We start from the raw sequence: 23,233 nt of genomic DNA, 5'->3' as shown, positions 1-23,233 counted from the left end.
CCCATATCAAGGTATTGGAAGAAAGTGTGGAAAGCGGGAATCACTAGTCAGGGTGATAGCGACAGTGAGACACACTACTGTATAAACGAGTTGAAAGTAGTGGTTGTGCTAACATGAGAATATAACACAGACACGTAGATTCATGAGCCAGTGTTTATTTATGGCAACCATCACCCATCAGTATGCATATACAGAATCTTGCAGTATTATAATGATATATTTAATTTTCAATATTACGTTTAGGTATTTTATATTAACTTACGTTGTAAATTATTTTAATAGTCGTGTATATCGTAAATACCTTAGTGAATAAAAGATTGTGCATCCTGCATATAATCGTGGTGCATTACAATTATCGAGGACAGAGCTCTCTGTATTAGTGTGCTGTGGGTTACAATTGATTATAGGATATCTACCCCTGGAAGTTGGATACAGCAAAATAATTAGCTCTAAACTTCTAACCGTGATGGAAAACACTTTTAACTCTCATAACGATTATCCACTTGAGGACACTTATGCCCAGCAAAAACCGGTGTCAATCCGCCCTCTATCACGTTCTTTCTGTTCATCCATTAACCACTCGGCTGGCCTTTGCACCATAATTAATTCGTACAGCACAAAACTACGATGAAAACCGATAATTTGCATTCATTTGTAAGGCGCCTTCCACTAATTTGTGAAATCGCCTTGTAAGATTAAGGAAAGTCAAGAGAGGAGAGCTAGATAGATAAAACAGACTTAAGAAAATGAATTTTTATACGTGACTTAAAAGTATCCGCATTGTAGGTGAAACGAATTTTGAACGGGAGGGAATTCCACAACCGAGGCGCAGACATTGCAAATGCCCGCTCACCCCAGGAACGCAGCCGAGATTGAGGGACACACAGGAGGGCAGAGTATGCAGATATTAACGACCTTGAGGGGGTGTACGGATGAATTAGCTCGTGATTATATGGCGGTGCTCGCCCATGCAAGGCTTTAAAACTAGTAGAAGGCATCTTCTTGGTTCTTTCGGTAAAGTCACGTAGAAGGGAAGTAATACAATAATAAAAATAAAACATAATAAAATAATATAAAAATCTAATAAAATAATATAATAATATAATATAATTATTCTTCCCTTCTACGTGACTTTACCGAAAGAACCAAGAAGATGAATCCCTGCAGTCACGAAAGCTTTAAATCGAAATTTAGTAGAAGGCACTTAAACTCTACTCGTTTCAAGACCGGTAGCCAGTGTAAATGATAAGAGAATTGAGAAATGTGGTCACGTAATGGGGTTCGGGTGAGCACTAACTGCCGCATTCTGAACAATTAGTCTACCAAGGACCTTATTTGAAACACCAACAAGCAAGGCATTACAGTAATCGATTCGCGAGAGGACAAGTGCGTGGAACAACCTCTCAGAATCAACCGATATAATTATATTATTTTGGTGATATATTTTTCACCATAAGACGATTTCTTGTGTTGAGATCGAAACGTCGTGATATTGCTATTTTTTATCATTTCATTTTTATTAATTTTTTCTATCTACGGTGCTTTACCGAAAGACCCAAAAAATATGAATTCCTGCAGTTACGAAAGCTTTAAGTCACGATATAATGATTTTGCGCAGTCGAGCAATGTTTCTTAGGTGAAAAAACGAGGTTTTCACAACCTTATTAACATGAGCTTCGAAGGACAGGGACGCATCGAATATCACCCCAAGATTATTCTTTGGTTCTTTCGGTAAAGTCACGTATAAAGATAAAAGAATACATTAAATTAAATACTAGCAAGTATGCTAGTATTTAATTCAATTTATTAATTTATAAATGTATTAATTTATTATTTTATCTTTATACCTGACTTTACCGAAAGAACCAAAGAATAATTCCTGCATTCACGAAAGCTCCAAATTAAGTTTTCACCCCAAGATTATTAATCCCATGCTTCGGGCAGACGTTATGGCCAACAATAACTAGGCTGAAAAGTCCCAGTTTACCTGCGATTTAAAGCAGACATGTATCAAACTAATTCTCGGGGGAATTTATTATGATGCCTCTTACTTAAAACACAAAAATAAAAACCTCTAGTCAAGGCAACTTCACTCCAGCCATCAATGGTACCGACAGGGTCAACAAGTGGTCGCAGAGTGCTTGCTGTCACTGCTGCTGTCTAGTGGCCAAATGCTGTATCACTTCAATTGACTGAAGTCAGGTCTCAAGAGACTTCTGTTTTTCTTCGAGGCTTGTGTTGCCTCCGAAACGTGATTTATTTTATTTTATTTCTACCTACGTGACTTTCGCAAAAGAACCGAAGAGTATGGATTCCTGCAGTCACGAAAGCTTCAAATCAAGACTGCTGTTCATTTTTTTTTTCTGGGGTTGACTTCCCATGAAACGTTCTTAATATAACTAAGTATGAATCACAGCCTGGTAACACATATTGCTCAATTGCCATATTAAAGTACGATATTTTATATACAATTACAAAAAAAATTGATAGAGATTGGACGTGATGACAGTTATCCAACTACTCTGCAAAAATGTGGAAATACAGTACCATAAATCTATTGTGATTTGTTACTGTCTTATCCATGGAGTTAGACCAATTTGTCATTCTTACCTTCAAATTGGAAGTTTCTGTTATCCGTGATTTTGCTGATTATAAGAGCGTGGGTGGACCAGCAGATGGGTACAAACCCTTTCTATTTGTAATATCCACATATATGTGGAAAAGGAATGGACTATGTCGTAGGCAATTTACAGCCCAAAGGAAAGTTCCATCGAATTAATGTAATGAAATTACAAGAGAACATTGTGCCATTCAGACGTTGCAAATATTAACCCTTCTTATAAAGCTAATTAACCTGGCTGGCAAAGCTCAACTTGTTCAGTGGAGTTACATTGGTATCTATGATAAACAGTGAATTTGAAAAAAAGTCACGTTTGGCTGTTAAAACTCCTGAACATGAAATTACTATGGAGAAGCATCCTTTTGGAAAGATATTTCCTTCCCAATAATTATATATAGAGATTATCAGTGAACATGGCAGTGAAAACAATATGGTGAATGGAAATAGTTTCTTAAAACCTTCCTACGACTTTCCTAAGAGAATTTGGATGGCAATTTGATCCTGTTTATTATTTTACACGGATAAATTATTAAATCTATATCCATTTTAATCGTTGTTAACAGGCTCAATAGTGAGGAACCCATGCCACACCCACAGAGCAACATGCAGGGGTTCAGAGAAGTGAACATAAAATGTGTGTAGATGCTCATAGTTGTCAGCATTGTAAAATAACAGAACCCGTTTATCATAGTCCAAGCCAACACCGATTCTGCGAAGATGTTCACCAACTTGCAGCTCCGTGCTATGCTGGTCGTGCCATGCCTTGTATTTGTTCTCGTGTTTCCATAAACACCAGGACCTGCTGTTAAATCCCATCAAGCATGCACTGTCTTGTTCTTTACGTAGAATACTCTGGTAAGAGACACCAACACGAAGGTTTTCCACGTCCCCCACATTCACCACCCAGAAGTGGCATCCTTTAGAGAAACTCTCAGAGGACAGCACCTGTGACCAGTATTTGAACCGATCTGGGTGATCGGGTTTATCTGGAGGGCTCTTGAGCCATTCCGCTGTCTTGCCATCATCTGAGATGTTAAGTTCTTTTTGTGCAGTGTTTCGATTAAGAGTTGGAGAGCATTTAACTGCAAAGAAACCAGTGAGACATGTGAACAGACATTCACAACCAGAGTTCGGTTTATCAATCCAAGATTTATAACGCCTCGTTTTCAGTAAAACAAAATGAGACGGATGCATGGATGATATTGTTAAATTATTGCAATTTAAACAATTGCTTAATGTTTGTACTTTACAATACAATTGCCTCAGTTTTTAGATGAAAAACTATTTAATACTTATTTTAGCTGTAATACATACTTAAACGATACCTAGCAGCAACATCTCTGCCTTTAGTAGTGATATCCATGATTAACTAAGAAAAGTCCCACAGTGAGGCCCAGTTGCCCATCAGATCCCACATACCGGCAGAGTCAAGCAGGGTCTGCAGCTGCGTTTGCTTGTTCTGTCCTGCACGGATCATCTCCAAGAGCCCCTGGCACATCTCTTCACGCTCATCAATAAAATAATTGAGTATATAGATTGCACGTGCTGAGATGTCAGTAATTTCATAAACATTCCAGTACACCGGTATGGGAACGTTGTATTTTTTATCCATCTCGTACAAGAAATAGAAGGTGTTTTCAGAGATGGATTTATGCACTTCTGGCAGCAACTCATGGAACTGCCGCCAAACTTCTGCATTACTGGACTTCATTCTCTTATCGATGAGCATTCGTGGTTCCTGTCCAAACGGGAAAGAAGCCACAATAGGAATTTTTTATGGTATTTCGATGGTTGTAGATTTTACTCTTGCATTATTTGACACAATTCCTCCAGAGTTGCTAAAATAGAGTGTTACATATTGGGTGCGTATTATTGAAACACTTACATTTCTGTAAAGGGATAAATTGCCCTGCCATTGTAATCTGGAATTTCCTCTAATGGTTTAAGACTACCAAGGCATTGAGCTTTATTTTTGCAGGATCCCACAATTGTTATAAAGGTGACAACTGATTTTCCAAAGGTATTATTTTACAGTTTCACTGCTTACTATACATCTTCCTTTGATAATTTTCAGTTCTCCAATGCCAATACTGAATGAACATATGTATCTACAGCAAGATGCATACTTATAGTGGTTCTGATTAGAGCTAAGATATCCAGTTATTTCATGGAATATATAATATTTGTTTTGGAGTACTCTGCGAGTTATTGGATTGATTACGTGAATTGGCTTACGCAAATAAAAGTTGGAAAACACACATCTCACCTCTGGTCCCATATTTTCTGTTAGATGGGAAGTGACATAGGAGCTTGGTGAAATACATTGCATCCTCAGCCACCTCACAGAGTGGAGCTTGTATGGAAATTTACAGTAAGCATGGAACATTCGTCTAACGGTACATCCACATGCCAACCGTTGGCTCAGCATTGAATGTTTACTCGGTTACTATCTTCGGGAGACAGTAAGTGGGGCAGCTGCCATTTTTCAATGGCCAGAGCAATTGACCACAAAAAAGTAGCCCATTACAAATTACAGTTAATGGATCAATTTAATTGATTCATCATTCCAGCTATAGCTGCGATTGAAATGTGTGACATGTTTTGGTCAATCGATTGTAAATAGATCATGCCGATTACTTTTATTGTATGAGTAAATGTATTTTTTAAGACAGTGGAAAATATATTGCGATTGGCAATAAATTGCTATTGTGCTATTGGATGAGGATTATCTGTATTTATAGCTTCAATTCCACAGTATCTCAAAGCAACTTAAAATACAGTAAAATACAAAACAGTTAAAATAGAGCAAAATGCAGAGTAAGAAAAATAGATTAAAATTATACTAAAGATCCATGGCAGAAGAACATGGCAAACAGTGACCACCACATGTACAATAGGGCAACATTCAGACAACAGAGTCCCAATGAAGTCTTGAAAAACATGATGGGAAATACGTTGGCCAGCTTAGGCTGACAATTCTAACACCCTACCCAATCACCACCACAAACCACAACCCACACCACCACACCACCACACCAAAAGTGGGGATAAGATAGTTTTGCGAGAGTCTACATTCACAATTAAACAGTGGAAGGCTCCACAAGAGTACATGACACCATTGGAACCTCATTTGCCAGTCAAAAATATGATAATTGGTTTTTTACCCTTCTATCTGGCAACAAAACTGACACCTTTTTTACAAGGAGTCATGTTTGCATAGACCACAATACCTGCAGCCATAATGCAAACAAAAAACATAACTCTGATAATATATGCACTGTCCTTGAAGTTGATTGGTCCACACCCGAGACAGCTTTCCTTCAAGGACAGTGCATATATTATCAGAGTTATGTTTTTTTTGCATTATGGCTGCAGGTATTGTGGTTAATGCAAACATGATTCCTTGTAAAAAAAAGGTATCAGTTTTCTTGCCAGATAGAAGGGTAAAAAAACCAATTATCAAGAGTACATGAGTTCCCGTGATGCAATGTCATGGGAGCCAGGCCCCAGCATATGCTGCTTGACTTACCTTAAGGACATCCTTGGGCACTTCCACATTAAGAAGTGGCACAGTCTCTGTCACGTTGCCAGAATCATCTGTTCCTGTACAACAATACGTGACACATGTCCACTCTGTAGCATCTACTGAAAGCATTGCTAATGATCCTGGGAGCACAATGTATGCTTTATGCTGTTATGACTATGGTATTATGAGAGTGTCTAAAAGTGAACCTGCTCGGTTCGTAAGTAAACTACAACACGTGGAGTAAAACATATTGCAAGGCACGTGATCATAGTGACGGTACAGGTGTGATTTTATAAGATGGTGTTATCAGTTAATTGATATCTACTGAATCAATTGTACAGCAATTACTTTGTTTTACATTAATTAATCTGTTGTGCATGATGCAAGTTCTTATTAGCAACCAAGTATTGCGACTAAAACATACTTTTTCTGATATCTTGACTAACATATATTTGAGTTCGATTTTGTGTTTAAATGCACCATTATTAGCAATGTGGAAAATCTTAATGTTAATGTGTGTTAGCTGTTCCATGAAGATGGAATTCTGGTCCTAAATGTGTAGCAGATATTTGGATGACAGTATCAATGTACATGACATTGTAGAGTCACACATTTTCTTTTCTATGGGTGCTAGCTGATCAGCAACATTTACGTCGAGGTTTCTGAACCAGTGAACTGCTGCAAGAATAGTCTGACGAGTCTCTGAAATTCTACCAGTGCAATTTTAAAGCATGCAGTGCCAGTCTATGTGGTCAAAGGTTTGAGATTTGTGTCCGCAGTCACACTGTGTGCTATTCTTAAATTTTCAGTCCATAATATAGCCAAATTTGCCATTCGATGTTCTGATTCAGTTAAACACAGAGCATTTTTTTGCAGAGCAAATTGTAATTGAAAGTTTATTCTGTGGACTCCGTGATGAAGCACTTGTTAGGGACCTTGGCATTATTGGAGTTTACTCTCTCCCACGACTCAAGTTTGAATGAGGGCACTTTGAGAGCTTAAGCTCGATCTTACAGTGGGTTTCAGGTTTTTAATATAGACTTCGTGAGGTTCTGAAGGTCCACTTGAATTGGTAGGTTTGGCATGGCCATAGAGCAAGTATAGTTGTGGGATGTTTTTTTTGTCTGTTAATTGTTTAGGTGGATGTCTGGTCACATTTTATTGATGGCAGTTATGTTGAAGAGTAGTGTGAAGCACGAACAAGGAAAACATTGAAACAAATCAACACAATACAATTATTATATATACATAGTAGTGTCTATATGGAAACGCTTAACATTCATAATTGTGGACTAGAAACTTAAGTCAAGATTACTGCTTAGTCTAATCTTGGACATTGCACGAGTTTTTGTTATGTGCACTGGGAAGTCTTCCCATTCATCTACAGCCCTGATTTGTTGTCTCATGAATCACAGATAGGCCACTCATTGAAGCATTGGTCTCATTACTAAACAATGCAAATTATATAAAATGCTCTAATGTTTCTTACCAAAGGGGTATAAGCATTTCTTCTTCCGATAAATCAATAAGGCCACCACTGCCACCAGAACAATGAAGATCACAATTCCAGTAGGAATTGTGATCACAATTCCAGTAGGAATTCCAGTAGGAATTGTAATGTTTTTTTCTGCAGGTAGAAAATGGCAGAGGGCACACACATTCAGCATGCATATTTATTGACATATACAATTAAATGCCAAGACTATTGTATATCACCCTCTGAAATAATGTTACATCGACACCAGTGCCTATGCTTTTATATCAGTGCATCAACCAATTTACATTTGGTAGCAATGTTGTCTAGTAACATGCATTTAAGTGTGCAAACTTGGGGATGATTTATATACTCCTAGTTTTTTCGGTAAAGTCACGTAGGTAAAAAAATGAAATTAATAAAAATAAAATAATAAAAATCACGACGTTTCAGAGGCAACACAAGTCTCCGTCATCAGGTGGGACCGTCACAGCCAGATTTGCTGTATCAAGTTGATATGATGACGGAGACTTGTGTTGCCTCCGAAACGTCGTGATTTTTATTATTTTATTTTTATTAATTTTTATTTCATTTTTTTACCTACGTGACTTTACCGAAAAAACTAGGAGTATGGATCCTTGCAGTCACGAAAGCTTCAAATCTAGGATGATTTATACTTGCAAAGTCTCATCAGCAGTGTGGCCAATTATACAAATGTTAGCAAGATGTTGTAGGCAAGAGCTATCCACAAACATCGTTACGACTGGTCAGTGCCACACTAAATTTGCTTTGCTGTAGAGATCTGCTTAATAAAGTAAATATGCACGATGAAGCCTGATGGATCAAAGTATAGATATGATTTTTAACATGCTGTGGTGGGCAATAGGGGACAATGTAGCAAGATTCGTTGTTGTCCTGTGAATCTATGCAACCCCTCTTCAGCAACCCCCACTAACCAGCGTGGTACCGTTTTGTAAAATAACACCCACAATCCACATGTATATATGTATGTTGAACTTCTTTCGCACTGTATGTAGCCAACCGTGCTAATCGGAGGTGTGGGGGAAGGACAACAAACAACACAAAATCAGTTCTAAAGAAATTAGTTTTAAATCTAGATTTTAACGTGCATAGATCGAAAGGAAGAGCATTCCAGACGGATGCAGAAGCACATCTGAAAGCACGCGATACAGTGACCGTCTTTGTTGATGGATAGCCAAAAAAGCCACTGTGATGATGATCGGAGTTTGTGTGGTGGTTTATGCTCATGGGAGATCAGTAAGGTATTGTGGTTTATTTGTGGCAAGCACTTTATGTGTAATGAGTGCGACCTTATAATGTATTCGTTTGGCAACTGGAAGCAAATGCAGCTTGGCGAGCACTGCACGAACAAGGTCGGATCTTGCAGTTCCCGTCACGACATGTGCCAAATAATTTTGTACACGCTGCAGCTTGGTAATGTTTTTGCGAGACGTCCAGTAGAGTTGTGAGTTAAAATATTCGAGTATTGTCGACACTAAGCTACACACCACCGTGTTAGCTATGTCATAATTTAAAAGTGGTCGAATGTGTCAGAGAGTCCTGATATCAAAATTACAGGACCTCATCCAGCAATGAATTGACAAAAACATGTGTACTGGACGTGACAATTGTGTTTTTTTTTATTACACACAATCCACAAAAAATTACATCTTTTTTTACAATTGTGCAAAAATGTACCACACAGAAGAACCTGATTTTAACTCCAGTGGGATCTTCGAAACAGCCCTACTGACAATATATCAATGAGGTCCAAGATGTGTAAATTCATTACCGATTGCAAGTTGGTGTATTTCCTGATGCCAATCGTTCTTAATTGCATATGTTGGAAACAGAGGCTATAGAAATAAACAGGACATTTCTCACCTGTGTTTGATGTAACTCCACAAGGCTGTAAAGGATGAGGCCGACTGTATCCATCCTTACACTGACACACAGTGTCACAAGTGACAGTACAGTACCGTTGAACATCTTCATCTACACATCAGAGAACAAAAGGAAACTTACTTTAATTTCAGTACTGTACTGTTTGTTTAATGTACAAAATGTTTGTCTTGACAATGTCCCAAGTAGCTATAATTTTAGCATAGTGTACATTACAATTTTGTAATACGATGGAACATGTATAATCTTTGATGGCTGTGGAGAACAGGGTAACTGATAAACGAATGTTTATTGTTGTAACTTGCTGATCCGTCCCTCCTGGGCATTTGTGAAAGGCATAGCTAATCGGATTCCTTCAGTGGAAATAAAGAATCTGCATCTAATGTACGGATGAGAGGAGTTATTCTTTGATCATTATAATCACAGTGGGTCACATTTACCTGTAGCATGGCATTCGAGAATGCATGCCTCATCGCAGATCAACTCAAATAATAATCGCAATTATAATAACATAGTTGCGATGAGGTGACTTTATCTGTATCATGTGGTGATGTGTGTGTAGAGTAGCATGAGCAACCATGAGGGGGAGAACAGAGGGAGGTGCGAGCGAGTTGACAGCCGAGGAAGACGTCATGTGACGGGTGCTGTAAGAGGGTACCTTCGGGAACAAAGGTGGGTCCGAGCTAGGAGGAGGAGCCGCCAAAGGGGTACTTAAGGGGGACCCCATGACGAAGGCGGGGTCGTTGTGGGGAGCCGGGGCAAGGATCGGCTGGAAGAAGTCTCTCCCTCCTGGTCGCCGGGCGGTGTTGGCTGAACCCCCGTCCCGGGCAGACGAGTGGGAGAGCCAGGCGGATAGCCGGGTGCAGGGCTCCGAGTATTCAGTCAGGATCGGCTGAGAGAGAGGGTTTCTCTCTCTTCGTCTCCGGACGGTGTTGTATGAACCCCCACTCCAGCCAGACGAGTGAGAGAGCCCCAAGGGATAGCCGAGGGTAGGAGAATATAGTGTTCGGGGGTCCAGAGCAAGGTCCAAGAATAGAGAGCAACTACCTCTGGTCTGAGATTAGAGTTTTGTGTGCAACAGTGTTAATCAACGGCAACAGCCCTTATAGTAAATCCCGTCTCCATGTGGTCTTACTGCACCACAACTGGTGCCAGAAGTGACCGGGAAAAAAAACTTTGTCGACATGCAAAAGTCGGCTTCGAAGAGAAAGAACCCACCCTTCGTGCAGTCGGACAACGAAGATGAGACGGAGGAGGTATCCACAACGTCCCCGGAGTCCAGGACCCTGGAGATGCGCCCCACCAAACTTCTGCAACCGATGCAGAAGATGGAGGCTGCCGCTTGCGGCCACTCACTGTCGCCGGAGGGCTGGCAGCTCCTCACCAGTCAGCTCGGCCAACTGCTGCAGTCAGCCGCGTGCCTCGTCTCCCGGATGTCGGAGGCGGGAGCCCAGCCGTGCGCGGAGGGGTGCTGGTGGTCGTCGGCCGGAGCAGCAGTGGCGAACGAGGGCTCCTCTCTCGCAGGGGCCGGCATCCACCACGTGCTTTCACTGTGGCCAGCCTGGCCACATCGCCAGGGGCTGCCGCAGCGTTCCTGACGCCTTCGGCGGAACCTTGTCTCCCTCCGCCTCCGCATCGTCATCAGGGCCCCAGGCAAATCGCGACGCATCAGCAACTCGGCCGCTACCTTCACCTCACACATCTTGCGGGGATAGGGTTCACGATCACCGGGGCACCGCTAAAGTTCTTCAGCCACACGATGTCTGTTCACCGTCGGCCATCTGGTGGCCAAGGCGGGTACATCAATGGGATGCACTCGCGCATCGGGTTGTGGCGGTCGTGGCAGGCTCCTCCGCGGTCGCTCATTATGTTCAAGGGGTAGAGTCTTTATTTTGGTGGATACGGGTGTGTCGGCCACCATTATATCAGAAATCATTTTCAGCTTGTTGCCACACAGCGTTGGTCAGTTGAGGCCTGTAAAGGGAGCTTGTGTTGCTGCAAACAGAGGTAGTTTGGGCATATTTGGACACATCGTTGCCTCTATTCGAATTAGTGACATTGAATTGGAAGGCCCCGTCTTGGTCTCAAAGACGTTGGCCATGCTATGCCTTTTGGGCACAAAATATTTAGCCAAAATTCCCCTTAAAATCTTAATCGTGTTAGACACAGATGCCAGTGACACAGGCATAGGGGGTCTGCTCTCCCAGGTGGTCGACGGTGCCAAGAGGGTTGTTGCATATGGCAGTCGCATGTTGTCCTTTGCTGAGCAACGCTATTGTGTGACCCGTAGGGAGCTGCTGGCCATTGTGTACTTTATACAACTGTACAGGCCCCATTTGTATGGCAGGCGGTTCAATGTTCAGATGGATCATGCCGCCTTGCAATACTCCCTGCGCATATGTAGTGGGATCCACGGAGACTGGAGACGTTGTCTTTAGAGGCAACACAATTTATTTGTAACTACAAACAGAACTCCCCTTAACTCTCACGATCTAGGGAGGTACAGCCCTCCGGCTATTTGTGCCCTAGGGGAGGCTAACTGACCCGACCTAGCCAAGGTACGGGTCCTGACCACTGGTCCGCGCTCAGCCCCGGCCCTTACAAGGACGTCGGGTCCCGGGGTCCCAGGGTCCTAGCTAGGCTGGTCTTCTGTTCTTCGTCTTCCGAGCACTGCCCCGAGCTGTCCCAGAGGTGCCCCTTTTATACACCTCTCGGGGGCTCACCGCCCCCAGTACTGCCCCCTTTCTGGAACCTTCAAGGGGGTTCTGGAAGAACCCCCCAACCCCTTACCTGGGATCTGGGGGGGGGGGGGAGAACCCGGCCCCTCAACGGTCTGGCTCTCTCTGTCCTTCTCCAGCTCAGGGCGGCACCCCCTATGGGCCTGTGCCCATAGGGGGACGCTACACATAGACCAACCCTCAGGTCAGCTGTCCCGCTGGCTTGAGGTGCTGCAGGAGTATGCATTTGACGTCATTCACAGGAAGGGGGCACAGCATGGGAATGCGGACGCGTTATCTAGATTGCCACAGGAGAGTAGGTGTGCATGCATGACTGGCTCGTGTCGTTGCAGGGCCCCAATTGACCCCGGGCCCCAATTTGTGGCAACAGCTGATGCAGCTCCTCTTCCGGGTGCGTCGCTGCCCGCGGATTTTGGCCTAAGTCTACCTCAGGATGAATGGTCTCGCTTACAGATGGAAGATACCTCTCGAGAAATTGATGCACCTTGAGACCCACAAGACCTTGTTGACCATCAAGCGGGATTATTACTGGCCGGGCATGGAAAGCGACGTGGCGCTAATTATTGTGCATGGCGGAAGCCTCCAGGTGTGCGTGTTCGGCCCCCGCTGCAGTCCATTCAGGTTTCTCATGTAAATGAACTTGTGGCCCTCGACATTTTAGGCCCATTTCCAACTTCCCAACGGGGCCACAAGTATCTTTTGGTTGGAGTCAAATACCTCACACGTTAGCCCATGGCGTGGCCCTTGCAAGATCAGTCGGCCTCGTCTATCACCAATGCCTTTTTGCATGGGCATGTTTTAGATAAGGGTGCCCCTGAGCAGCTTCTAACCGACCAGGGTCGGAATTTTTCTTCCCGAACTGCTCAAGGAGGTCTGTGACCTACTTGGCATGAATAAAATCCGTACCTCGCCCTACACCCTCAAACAGATGGGATGTTGGAGTGGTTAAATCGCACCCTCACATCCATGCTGTGCCACCAAGTGAACGTGTCCCAGTCGGACTGAGACCTGTTTTTTCCGGGCATCCTGGCCGCGTACAGGTTGGCCCCTCACTCCTCAATGGGTTTTTCACCCTTTTATCTGATGTACGGGAGAGAGCCAGAACCCCCAAGGCATGTGCAAATGGGCCTGAGCTCGTCTAAGATGGGATCCGCCATGCCCGCTTCGATGAGGGTCATGCTTGACAGGCTGCGTGAAGCACGGGAAGCTGCCGTGGATAATTCGGCCAACCGACAAGCAGCTAACGAGCGCTTACAAAAACACCAGGGATCCGGGCTTCCATGGAGGAAGGGGGACAAAGCATGGCTACATTGCCCCCAGGTGCCCATTGGGACGTCCCCGAAATTACATCGCCCTTGGCAGGGTCCCATTGAGGTTGTGGAGGTTCGCCGGCCACAGTGCGTGCGCATCCAGTTCGGTCGCCATTGCTGGATCGTGCATCCATCCAGGTTGAAAAGATGTTTTGCCTTATCCCGTAGATTCATCCCCAACTCCGGAACGGCCGGTGCCTGACGCGTCCGACGAACCAGGCCATCCTGGCCGGGACGGGGTGCAGTATAATTTCTGCTTGTCCACCCACAGAACCCCTCCGAGTAGTTCCCGTGGAGTGACCTGCTTCCCCGTCGGTGAGTGAACCCGACATCAGCGGACGCACCGCCCGCCCATGGATGCTGCCCGTGGGAGCGGACCGGCGGCACATACACGGTCCAGAGTAGCTTTTTTCCGTTGAGCACCTTCTTTTGGGCCCGTTGTTGTCGAACGCCAGCCATCGCCGACGTTGTGGTCGGCACCTTGGACTGAGAGATGAAGGCCTTCCTTGCACTTGCCGTTCTGCCTTAACACCCGTGTTGTCCCCCCTGCAGATGGCTGTCTTCACACCTCCATTGATATTGTTATTGTTGATATTGTTATGTTGTTGTTACAATTGTTCTTGTTGATGGTTTTCTGGCTGTTTGCCATCGGCCCCAATGCAGGTTGATTCCAGTATAGTTAGCAGCCGGGACGGCTGAAAATGTTTTATGGTGGGGGGGGGGGGGGGAGAGGAGTAGTGTGAGCAACCATGAAGGGGAGAACAGAGGTGCGAGCGAGTTGACAGCCGAGGATGACGTCATGTCACGGGTGCTATCACGAGCGCTATAAGGGGGTACCTTCGGGAACAAAGGCGGGTCTGAGCTAGGGGGAGGAGCCGCCAAAGGGGTACTGAAGGGGGACCCCGTGACGAAGGCAGGGTCGTTGTGGGGAGTCAGGGAAAGGATCGGCTGGAAGAAGTCTCTCCCTCCTCATCGCCGGGCGGTGTTGGCTGAACCCCTGTCCCGAGCAGATGAGTGGGAGAGCCAAGGGGACAGTCAAGAACATGGCTCCGAGTATTTAGTAAAGATCGGCTGAGAGGGTTTCTCTCTCCTTGTCGCAGGGCGGTGTTGGATGAACCCCCGCTTCAGCCAGACGAGAGAGTCCCAAGGGATAGCCGAGGATAGGACAATTTAGTGTTTGGGGGTCCAGGGCAAGGACCAAGAATAGAGAGCACCTACCTCTAGTGTGAGTTTAGAGTGTTGTGTGCTACAGTGTTAATACATGGCAACAGCCCTTATAGTAAATCCCGTCTCCGCGTGGTCTTACTGCACAACATGTGTATAAGAAAATAAGACTTTAAAAACATTTGTATCTGGGTGACATGGCCTGTAATCTGCCAGCATTCCATTGTTTTAATGGAGAATAGTGGCTTAGTTGATGCTGCCATGGATCATATTGACTGTGTAATTGTGGACATTTTAGGTGAGTTATGAATAACCAGAACATATTAATCTAAACTCTAAAATAGGAAGTGCTAGAGCTTACAGTGACGTCATCTGTGTATGATTTCTCTGTCAAGGTTCCTGTGCGTGTGTTCATCTTTTAATGGTTGAATTATAGCTTTTCGTATTATTTAAGAATTTTCCTGTTCTCAGACCATCCTACATTACCAACGTATGATACATTTCCACTTTGTGCATGTGCCTTTTCAATTGATGCAACTTCCAGAGCCAATTGGTGTAAAACTCGACAGGCCACCTTGTCGTCATGCTGGCCCGCCGTGCAACCGGGGAGTGCCAGCTGCAATTGCCTGTGCGATCATCAGTCCTCTTCATTCAAGCAGCTCAATATCTTGACAGCCATTATTTTTTTAACTATTTAAGATGGAGAACCTTTCTCTTTAATTTCATGATATGTAGCAACAAGGTGGCCACCACCCTGCTCAAGTTGAGGTAAAAGATCAGCTCCAGGATTAGAGCCCACAGCCTCTTATGAAGTAAAGCGAGTCCCACTTGGAGTGCTGACTCCATGAAATAACCTGAGATTGTTTTTGCTCAGCCCACCTTTCTCATGAATCGACCCTTGTCATCTATGGTCCATCCAAAGATGGAATCTTGGGTGCAGCCTATGGTTTCAACCAACCTCGGATTTCATAGACCTTAATATTCGTATTACAATGTTTTTCCACTACAATCCACTTTCTCACGAATTGCAAGGTGATTCAACACACTTTCTCATCGATTTAGTTCTGTTTTATTTAACATAGAGTGATTTATTAACCTTTGATGCATGCATCTCCACACTCGGATGACATCTATATACACAGAAAACCTACTTATGTGGAACTCTTACAGAGAATATTGCAGGTGCTGCACTTTTTGCATTGAGGATCACGGTTTGCAACGTCCATGTAGCTCTTCCCTGGCATGCAAGATGTGCAGAAAGATTGGCCGTCATCGGAAAAGCAGTCATCAAGCCACTTATTTCCTGTAAAATTGACAAGTTCAAGTAATTATGGGGTTAGAAAATAATGTTTGATTAAATATTACATCTCAATACCTTTTATTTCAAACACGTTCTTCAATCTGTATGCATTTCTAATTGATGATATTGTTTATACAAAGCATAATATTAATTACAAAATATGTATTTATAATGCCTTTTAATGTTACGCTATGGTCTGCTGTAATAAATGATGCCACAGAGTATTTAATTTGGGCAAAGAATAAAGGCATGTCAGATATTTGTATCTTTTTACTAGGTAAGGCCCACTGAGATATTTTTCAGAAGCGACCTGACCACAAATTATAGCTTGTTGTACGGAAATGTATAGCAGCCAAAAACTCTCTATGGGCATTAGCACATAGCTGAGTACTGAACAGCTGATTCAATATAACCTCGCCCATTGGTGATGGTGATCAACTTTGGCCTTCCCAGCTATATTTATGCTCTGTTGCAAGCATTGCCGTAATTTAAAGTGTGGTATTCTTTGCAAATACAATCATCAATCGCTTATATTGTCTACATGAAAAACACACACTCTACAAACTAACAATTGACCACATAGGGCAGTGGATGCATTATTAGTCACAATGTGTTACTGCTTTGCTTGGTTACCTGCAGGACAGAGGTAGCAGCAAAACCCCTTCACTGATCTGTATTGTCCTTTATCTTCACATTCATTATGCTCAACCTTAACATGAAATTAAAGTAGAACAAAAGTCAGGACACAGCTACGTGTATGCAACAATGACTCCTCAATAATACAGCTAACGATTCACTCTACTCCAAATCCCCTGCGATTCTACGTATTATTGTGATTCAATATCAATTCAATATATTTTTGTCTTGCCTGTTAAGCCTCGTCTCTACTGTTTAATATACTGTCTGCTTCGCACAGTGTATCGTTTGTACTGTCTGTTGTATGTGTACTGCCTTGCTTGTACTGTCTTGTCTGTACTGTATGCCGACATTTTCCAGTCTCATTTCGTTCTATTACCCTGAAGGAAAATGAATAAAATAATGTATTACTTAAATAATACAATTATTCGACTTGAAAAATAAATTTTAAACGTAAAAATTGAAAAAAGACGAATTATGAATACCTACTCTTGACCATCAAACCCAGAATTATTTGGGCTCTATCCAGTTAACATTGATATCGCGAATACGAGCATTGTTTACATTTAGGAATGACATAATTCTCCTCTCCTGATGCCGATGGGAGATGGGTGAGGTTTGGGACTCTGAAACGTGCAGATGCGACTACTGTGCTGGATAGCCAGTCCAGATCGCCCTATATCAATGTTCTTCATTGCAAGGCCCGCCGGCCACTAGCAACCCCTGGTGGCCTTTAGTGCGTCCCCTGTCGTGCGGCCCCCGACATTACACAATTGTGAAAACACCTCCCACCATCGTTCTGTCAAACCCAATGGTTTCAAATATGTGACTGCCCTCACACTGATGATGTCTTATCGTCGAGAACACTGCCCAAGAAACTGGCTGATGGAGGTTCCAGTTAGCTAAGAGAAAGTGGCAGGCCCATTCTCACAGTATTCTAAACTTGAGAAATGAGACTAACCAAAACCTTTACTCAGAAATTGGCAAATCTATTAGATACAAAAGGATAAAAGATTGATTAAGGGTTTCTGGGGACAAACTGTTTACTGATCTCAACTATGCTGATGATGCAGATCCTTTTTACAGAATACCCAGCATCATGGCCCATGTCACTGACAAGTGTTGACCAGGCAAATATTACAATGGGCCTTCATACTTCCTGGATAAAAGCTTAACTTCAGATGATGAACTGTGGCTCTGCATAAAAAGGTTAATGCTGCAGATATGATGTTGATATTGATGTTCACGTTTATTTATTGATGTTGCTAACAATTATATATCATTTTATCATGCATTATGCAACGTGTTAATATTTTATATAGATCTAATTAAATGTAACACAAAATTATTTCTTTTTAAGGTAAGTAAATACAGTAATACCTCTGTTAACGACTCCTCTTGGAACGCAGATCTTTTATAACCAAGTCGGCTGGAGAGGGATGCTTCACCGCCCTATTTTGCAAAAGATTAATAAATATACAGTAGAACCTCGGAGATGGAACGCACCAGAATTCGAACAAATCGGTGTTCAAACAATATTTGCGAACATCTTTTGCCCCGGAAACCCAACGAAATTCGGAGGTTGAACGGGCAATCGCGACTTGAAAGAACCTGTACGGCTGAGACGCGTATGGCCAGCGTGCATGACGCTTTCCCAGACAAAGGTTTTACCGTGTAAGAGGCAGAAACAAACCTCTTTAGATACGTTTTTAGTCAGAAAGAGCTCAAGTGACTCACAGTGGCAGAAAAGAGGCACAAAAGAGAAAGAACCCCAGAAGGGCAGTTCCCCGACGTTATTATGGAAGGGGACTCCCCTTCCAAACAATAACATCACCACCACCTCCTCACTACCTTCCACTCAAGCCATCAACTCTCTTTACTACAGGGAAAGTGAAGTTCAATGTTCATTTATTTCATATATTTATTCATTTATTCCATTTACTTATTATTTCTAGTTTTTATTATGATTTTATGCATGTAATTACTGTAAACTTCGTGTAAAAATGCTTTATAATGAGAGATTTAGTGTGTCGAGAACCAATTAATGTCATTTACATTCATTCTTATGGGGAAAATTAATTCGGTGTTCGAACAAATCGGTGTTCGATGGTTGCAGAGCCCCAAAGGTTAGGATAACATCTTAAGATTATTCATATGTATATTTGAAAGAAAGGTGTAATGCAATTATACACAAGTGACGATATCAATATTTAGTTATTAAATAGTTAAAACATCTGAAACATTAACGGCAAGAAACAGGCTAGCCGAAACTGAAGGAGCAGCCAACGAGAATAAAACACCTCACATCGTGTTTTTTTTTTAGATATTGAGAGCAGCCCAAAATAAGTGTCAACCTCCCATTGTCTGATCGCCACTGAGAAGCAACGGAGAAAAATCACGGGCAGTTGAGAGAGAAAATACCATTTTGGCAGCAGAAGGGATATAGCGACACTTGCCATCGGCTTTATGTCAATGGTGATCGGAGGCTTGGGAAGATGATGGGAGGTAATGTTTGATAACGAAAGAGATTAGGAGCAGCTGAGTAGAAATCGTCTGCTCGTAGTGGGTATATACTGTATTACACACTTACCATTGAGATGAACGTAAAAAAGATGATTCCAGAGATCAGCCCCATTGCTGCCACTTGTTTTGGCTGCATCGTTCAAACTTGGTGTCAAAATGGTACTACGGGAGCACAAACCTAACGATGAATAATTAATATCGCTGTTATGTAGCTTTACTTTAGAGATACTTCACTGTCAAATAATGCAAATACGCCTTGTGTCACTTGAACATTTCTACAGAAGAAACCCCAGCTGGATCACCAGTTGCTATGAGTGTAAAACACTTAATTATTAAACAGTTAATGTCTCTCAAAATACATGTAGATTAAGATGAATGTACCGTGCCAGTTTCTAGACTAACGACACCCAGCAATCTAGAAAACACGGCGACCGCAACTCCTTTACAAGTTCCTCATTCCGTGCTTTTCATTGTCGCTTCAGAGGAGTGGTCCAACTGGAAAAACTGCCGGGTGGTGGTCCAGATGTCGTGTGATCACCATTTCATTCTCCATTAAATCGTCATATTTTTGTCAGTAAGATGTATTTGAAGCAGAAATAAACATGCAAAGGAAACACATTGGAGGGGTCAATTAATTAGGGGTCACAAGACATCTGAACCACCAGTAGAGTACTGTATTTGAAGCAAGTACAGTTTCTTTAACAATGTGAGCTGCATACCTTGCAGGTCTTGCATGACTTCCCTTTAAAAAAAAAATCAAACAGTATACATACATAACAAAAAAACTCAACATGTGCATCAATAACACTGTGGTTTTCCATGAAAATACAGTGTCAACAACATAGTTGACGTTTAGGGTAATGAGCCTTCTTCAGAGCGGCCAGATAAATAGAGGGGGTGAAAGCTGGAGACTGACAAGTAATACAATTCTCTTTGAAACATTATTTTTTTAACTTGGCATTTGAATACTATACAGGGGAACTCTTATCCATGGCGCTTTTACCCTCGACTCCGACTATTATCAATGCCCCTTTTCCTTTCGTTTATCCGCGATTTATGAGTCAATCTCATCCGCGGTTATCGGCAAACAGATTTTGTAGCAAAACATGCGCCGTGGTCATAGCAAATGCGCGGGCGACACTTAAATCATGAGATTCAGACGCACGCGAATACCCGCACGGAAACCAAGAAAAACACCGACACGAAGACACAAAACAAAGACAATGACACGGAGTCAGAGAGACACGGAGACAAAGATACACTTATAAAGTACTGTATAGCATTATTCCTGTATTGGGTCACTATACATCGTCTTTGTGACAACAAAATGACCAACACTGTTATAGAATAAGAGGGGCAAATATTAAATAGACGCAGTTCATTCCATCACATATTTTGTCTATTTAAGTCAGAATTTGTCACCTGCTTTTATTGGATTTTTAAATCTAGTCTTACTTTTTTACAGAGTTTGTTATATCAGTCATAGAGATTTTATTTCACTATAGATCGTGTTACCTGCCTTATAGGTACTGGACATCTGTGAAAAAGAGCTTCATAGCTCATCGAATTCCTCCAGTATAAATAAATATTCAGATTCTGTTATACCAAGATTTATGTTTAACTCTGCATTGTGATGGTTGCGGAGCCCCAAAGGTTAGGACGACATCTTAAGAGTATTCATATATATTATTATATCCTTGCGTATTCCGGAAAAGTCACGTAGATAGGTCCAAATAAAACAACAAAAAATAACAAAAATCCACGGTATCTCGATCGCAACACAAGCGGTCGTCCTGGGGACTCGATCGCAACACAAGCGGTCGTCCTGGGGACGACCGCTTTTGTTTTGATCGAGACGTCGTTGTTTTTTGTAATTTTTTGTTTTCTTCCGACCTATCTACGTGACTTTATCGAAAGACCCAAGAATATGAATTCCTGCAGTCACGAAAGTTTTAAGTCAAAATCATGCGAAGCGATTCAAAAGAATGACATTTCAAACGCGCCGCATGAACTCAACCGAGTGGGGTTCGATTACAATATCAGTAGCCAATCAGGAAAGAGTTTCGAGAGTCTCCCTCTCAAGCCCGCCACAGCTGGAGGTTCTCGTATTGATAAAATTGTATCGTTTTTTTTTGCAGTGTCAAAAATATTTGATTACCCCCACATTATGTTATACAAATGACCATCTAGCGCAGGGGTCGACAACCTGCGGCTCCGGGCTCGCATGCAGCTCTTTGGCTTCCCTCTTACAGCTCTTTGGCTGCCCCCTTGCGGGCAGCTGTCTGTTGACAAAAGGCGAAATCTTAAACGTAACTTAATACGCAGATAATTAATTAGCAATGTATTAAATACGATTGTCTTGGTGACGACAAAATGTACAGTGTTGTTAAAAAATAACTAAGGGAGACAAGCACTAAATAGACGCAGTTTATTCCATCACATATTTAGTTTAAGTCAGAATTTGTCACCTGCTGTTTTTTTGTGTACAAGTAGCTCTGCGTGTGATGTGGCTCTCGAATTATTTTGGTCAAAGACAAAAACATAAAGAATGGCTCTTCTTATTTGAAAAGTTGTTGACCCCTGGTCGAATCCAAGTGGCCTTACTGGGCAAAAGTACAGCGTAAATCCCTCCCTTTGGAAACGAAAATGCAGATCATAAAGAGGGTAGAGGCGGGAGAGATTACTTTGAAGTGGTGCGTTCATTATGGTTAGTGCAGTCCACCTTAAAGATAATTTTAAAACCAAGCAGACAAAGTAAAGACGACTGTGTTGGCCATGTTATCTTATTGTACCGCCTTCTCTGAAGTCTTGGAACGCATCCCAATGCCTCCTTTGTTATATCTACCTCTGATAACAAAGTTTCTCATAACGAAGTGACGTCATGGAACGCATTTTCTTCATTAACCGAGGTATTACTCTATCTTAATTATTATTTTACGTTTTCTAAGCCGCATTAGTTTCAACAAAGGGCTTCAGAGTACTGTACAGAAAAATATTTCTCTAGTTCATTTACCACATCATAGGGAATAAGTAGTTTTTACTACTCGGCGATCAGGTATAGAAGGTTTTCAGGCAGAGCATTCCAAATTTGAGGGCCGAGGACCAAAATAAAGCCAAAACTAAAGTTTTTGCCAAAAGCGTGGCTGTGTGAGGAGGTCAAACTAAAATATTGAGGCAGTTCTTGAAAGAGTGCTTTGTGAATTAAGCACAATAATATTAATTTGAAGCTTTCGTGACTGCAGGAATTCATACTCCTTGGTTCTTTCGGTAAAGTCACATAGATAGAAAAATAAATAATAGATCACGATGGCAACACAAGAAATCGTCTTCAGGTGAGAGAGAGAAAAGCAGCTGTGACAATGCATTATATAGACCTGAGAGGGGGGGGGGACGCCGCCTCGGGCAAGAGGGTGGGGCTAGAGATTGTGAGAGATAAGCATGTCAATGTGTAGCGACGTTGTTAAGGCGCTAGTCAGCCTCCTACTACGTCAATAAGTCAACAGGGGGCGGAAAGGAGGCGTAGCAGGTTGAGTGGCAGTTAAACCAAGGTAAGTAACCCCCCCTGGGGTAAACTCGTGACCGGAGGTGTGGACCCCAGACCCCCAGGGGGTGGTGGCTGGGGGGGCTAACGGTTCACTCCAGACCCTTCCAGGATCCTTGGACGGTTCGAGAAGGGAGGAGTGACTAGGGGTGGAGTGAGCCCCAACTCGTGTATAAAAGCCGGTCCTCTCAACGGGACCGGCAGTTGTCGTCCACTCGAATAACCGAAGACACTTCAAACCTAGGACCGTGGACCCCTCAATCAAGGCTCTTGTTATAGCCGGGTTCGAGTGGGCCAGTGGTGAGACCCGGAGACCCTGGCAAGGTCGGGTCAGAATATCCTCCCCTCGGTCCCATAGCGGAGGACCCAATAGGGAGCGTAGTCCCGAGTTGAATAGGACACGCTAGCCCGGAGGCTATACCTCCCCCAGGATAGTGGGTGGAAGTCGCCGTACCCCTTCGTGTCAGGGACAACTGTT

General features: G+C 42.8%; 1 protein-coding gene across 2 annotated transcripts; it reads right to left on the bottom strand.

Moving 5' to 3' along the window:
* Positions 1 to 2,596: 2,596 nt before the first annotated feature.
* Positions 2,597 to 19,744, bottom strand: LOC144717336 (uncharacterized). 2 transcript variants are annotated; one of them, XM_078592819.1, is made up of 9 exons: positions 19,282 to 19,722; positions 18,072 to 18,143; positions 16,689 to 16,764; positions 15,924 to 16,058; positions 9,526 to 9,636; positions 7,636 to 7,773; positions 6,150 to 6,223; positions 4,040 to 4,358; positions 2,597 to 3,702 (listed from the first exon to the last, which is right to left on the bottom strand). In XM_078592819.1, the coding sequence occupies exons 1-9, from the start codon at positions 19,348 to 19,350 to the stop codon at positions 3,167 to 3,169; spliced, it is 1,530 nt and encodes a 509-aa protein (XP_078448945.1). In that variant the 5' UTR covers positions 19,351 to 19,722; the 3' UTR covers positions 2,597 to 3,166. The 2 variants fall into 2 exon arrangements, 1 of the variants encoding a protein (XP_078448945.1); XR_013585066.1 differs by lacking the exon at positions 7,636 to 7,773 and having other exon boundaries at positions 3,568 to 3,702; positions 19,282 to 19,744.
* Between the last annotated feature and the right edge of the window lie 3,489 nt (positions 19,745 to 23,233).

This window comes from Lampetra planeri, chromosome 3 (genome assembly GCF_965212315.1).
Source record: "Lampetra planeri chromosome 3, kcLamPlan1.2.h2, whole genome shotgun sequence".
NCBI lineage: Eukaryota > Metazoa > Chordata > Hyperoartia > Petromyzontiformes > Petromyzontidae > Lampetra > Lampetra planeri.
The sequence above is the reverse complement of the archived record's forward strand: the minus strand, read 5'-3'. Positions and strand labels throughout refer to the sequence as shown.

Bases quoted from the DNA above. Each gene is read 5' to 3' on its own strand.
- LOC144717336 (XM_078592819.1), bottom strand. From the start codon at position 19,350: ATGCAGCCAAAACAAGTGGCAGCAATGGGGCTGATCTCTGGAATCATC. The intron at 16,765-18,071 runs GTATTACTGTAT...TTTCATGTTAAG, and splicing joins AAGAGGAGTCGTTAACAGAG to GTTGAGCATAATGAATGTGA. The intron at 7,774-9,525 runs GTGAGAAATGTC...TTCTACCTGCAG, and splicing joins TGGAGTTACATCAAACACAG to AAAAAAACATTACAATTCCT.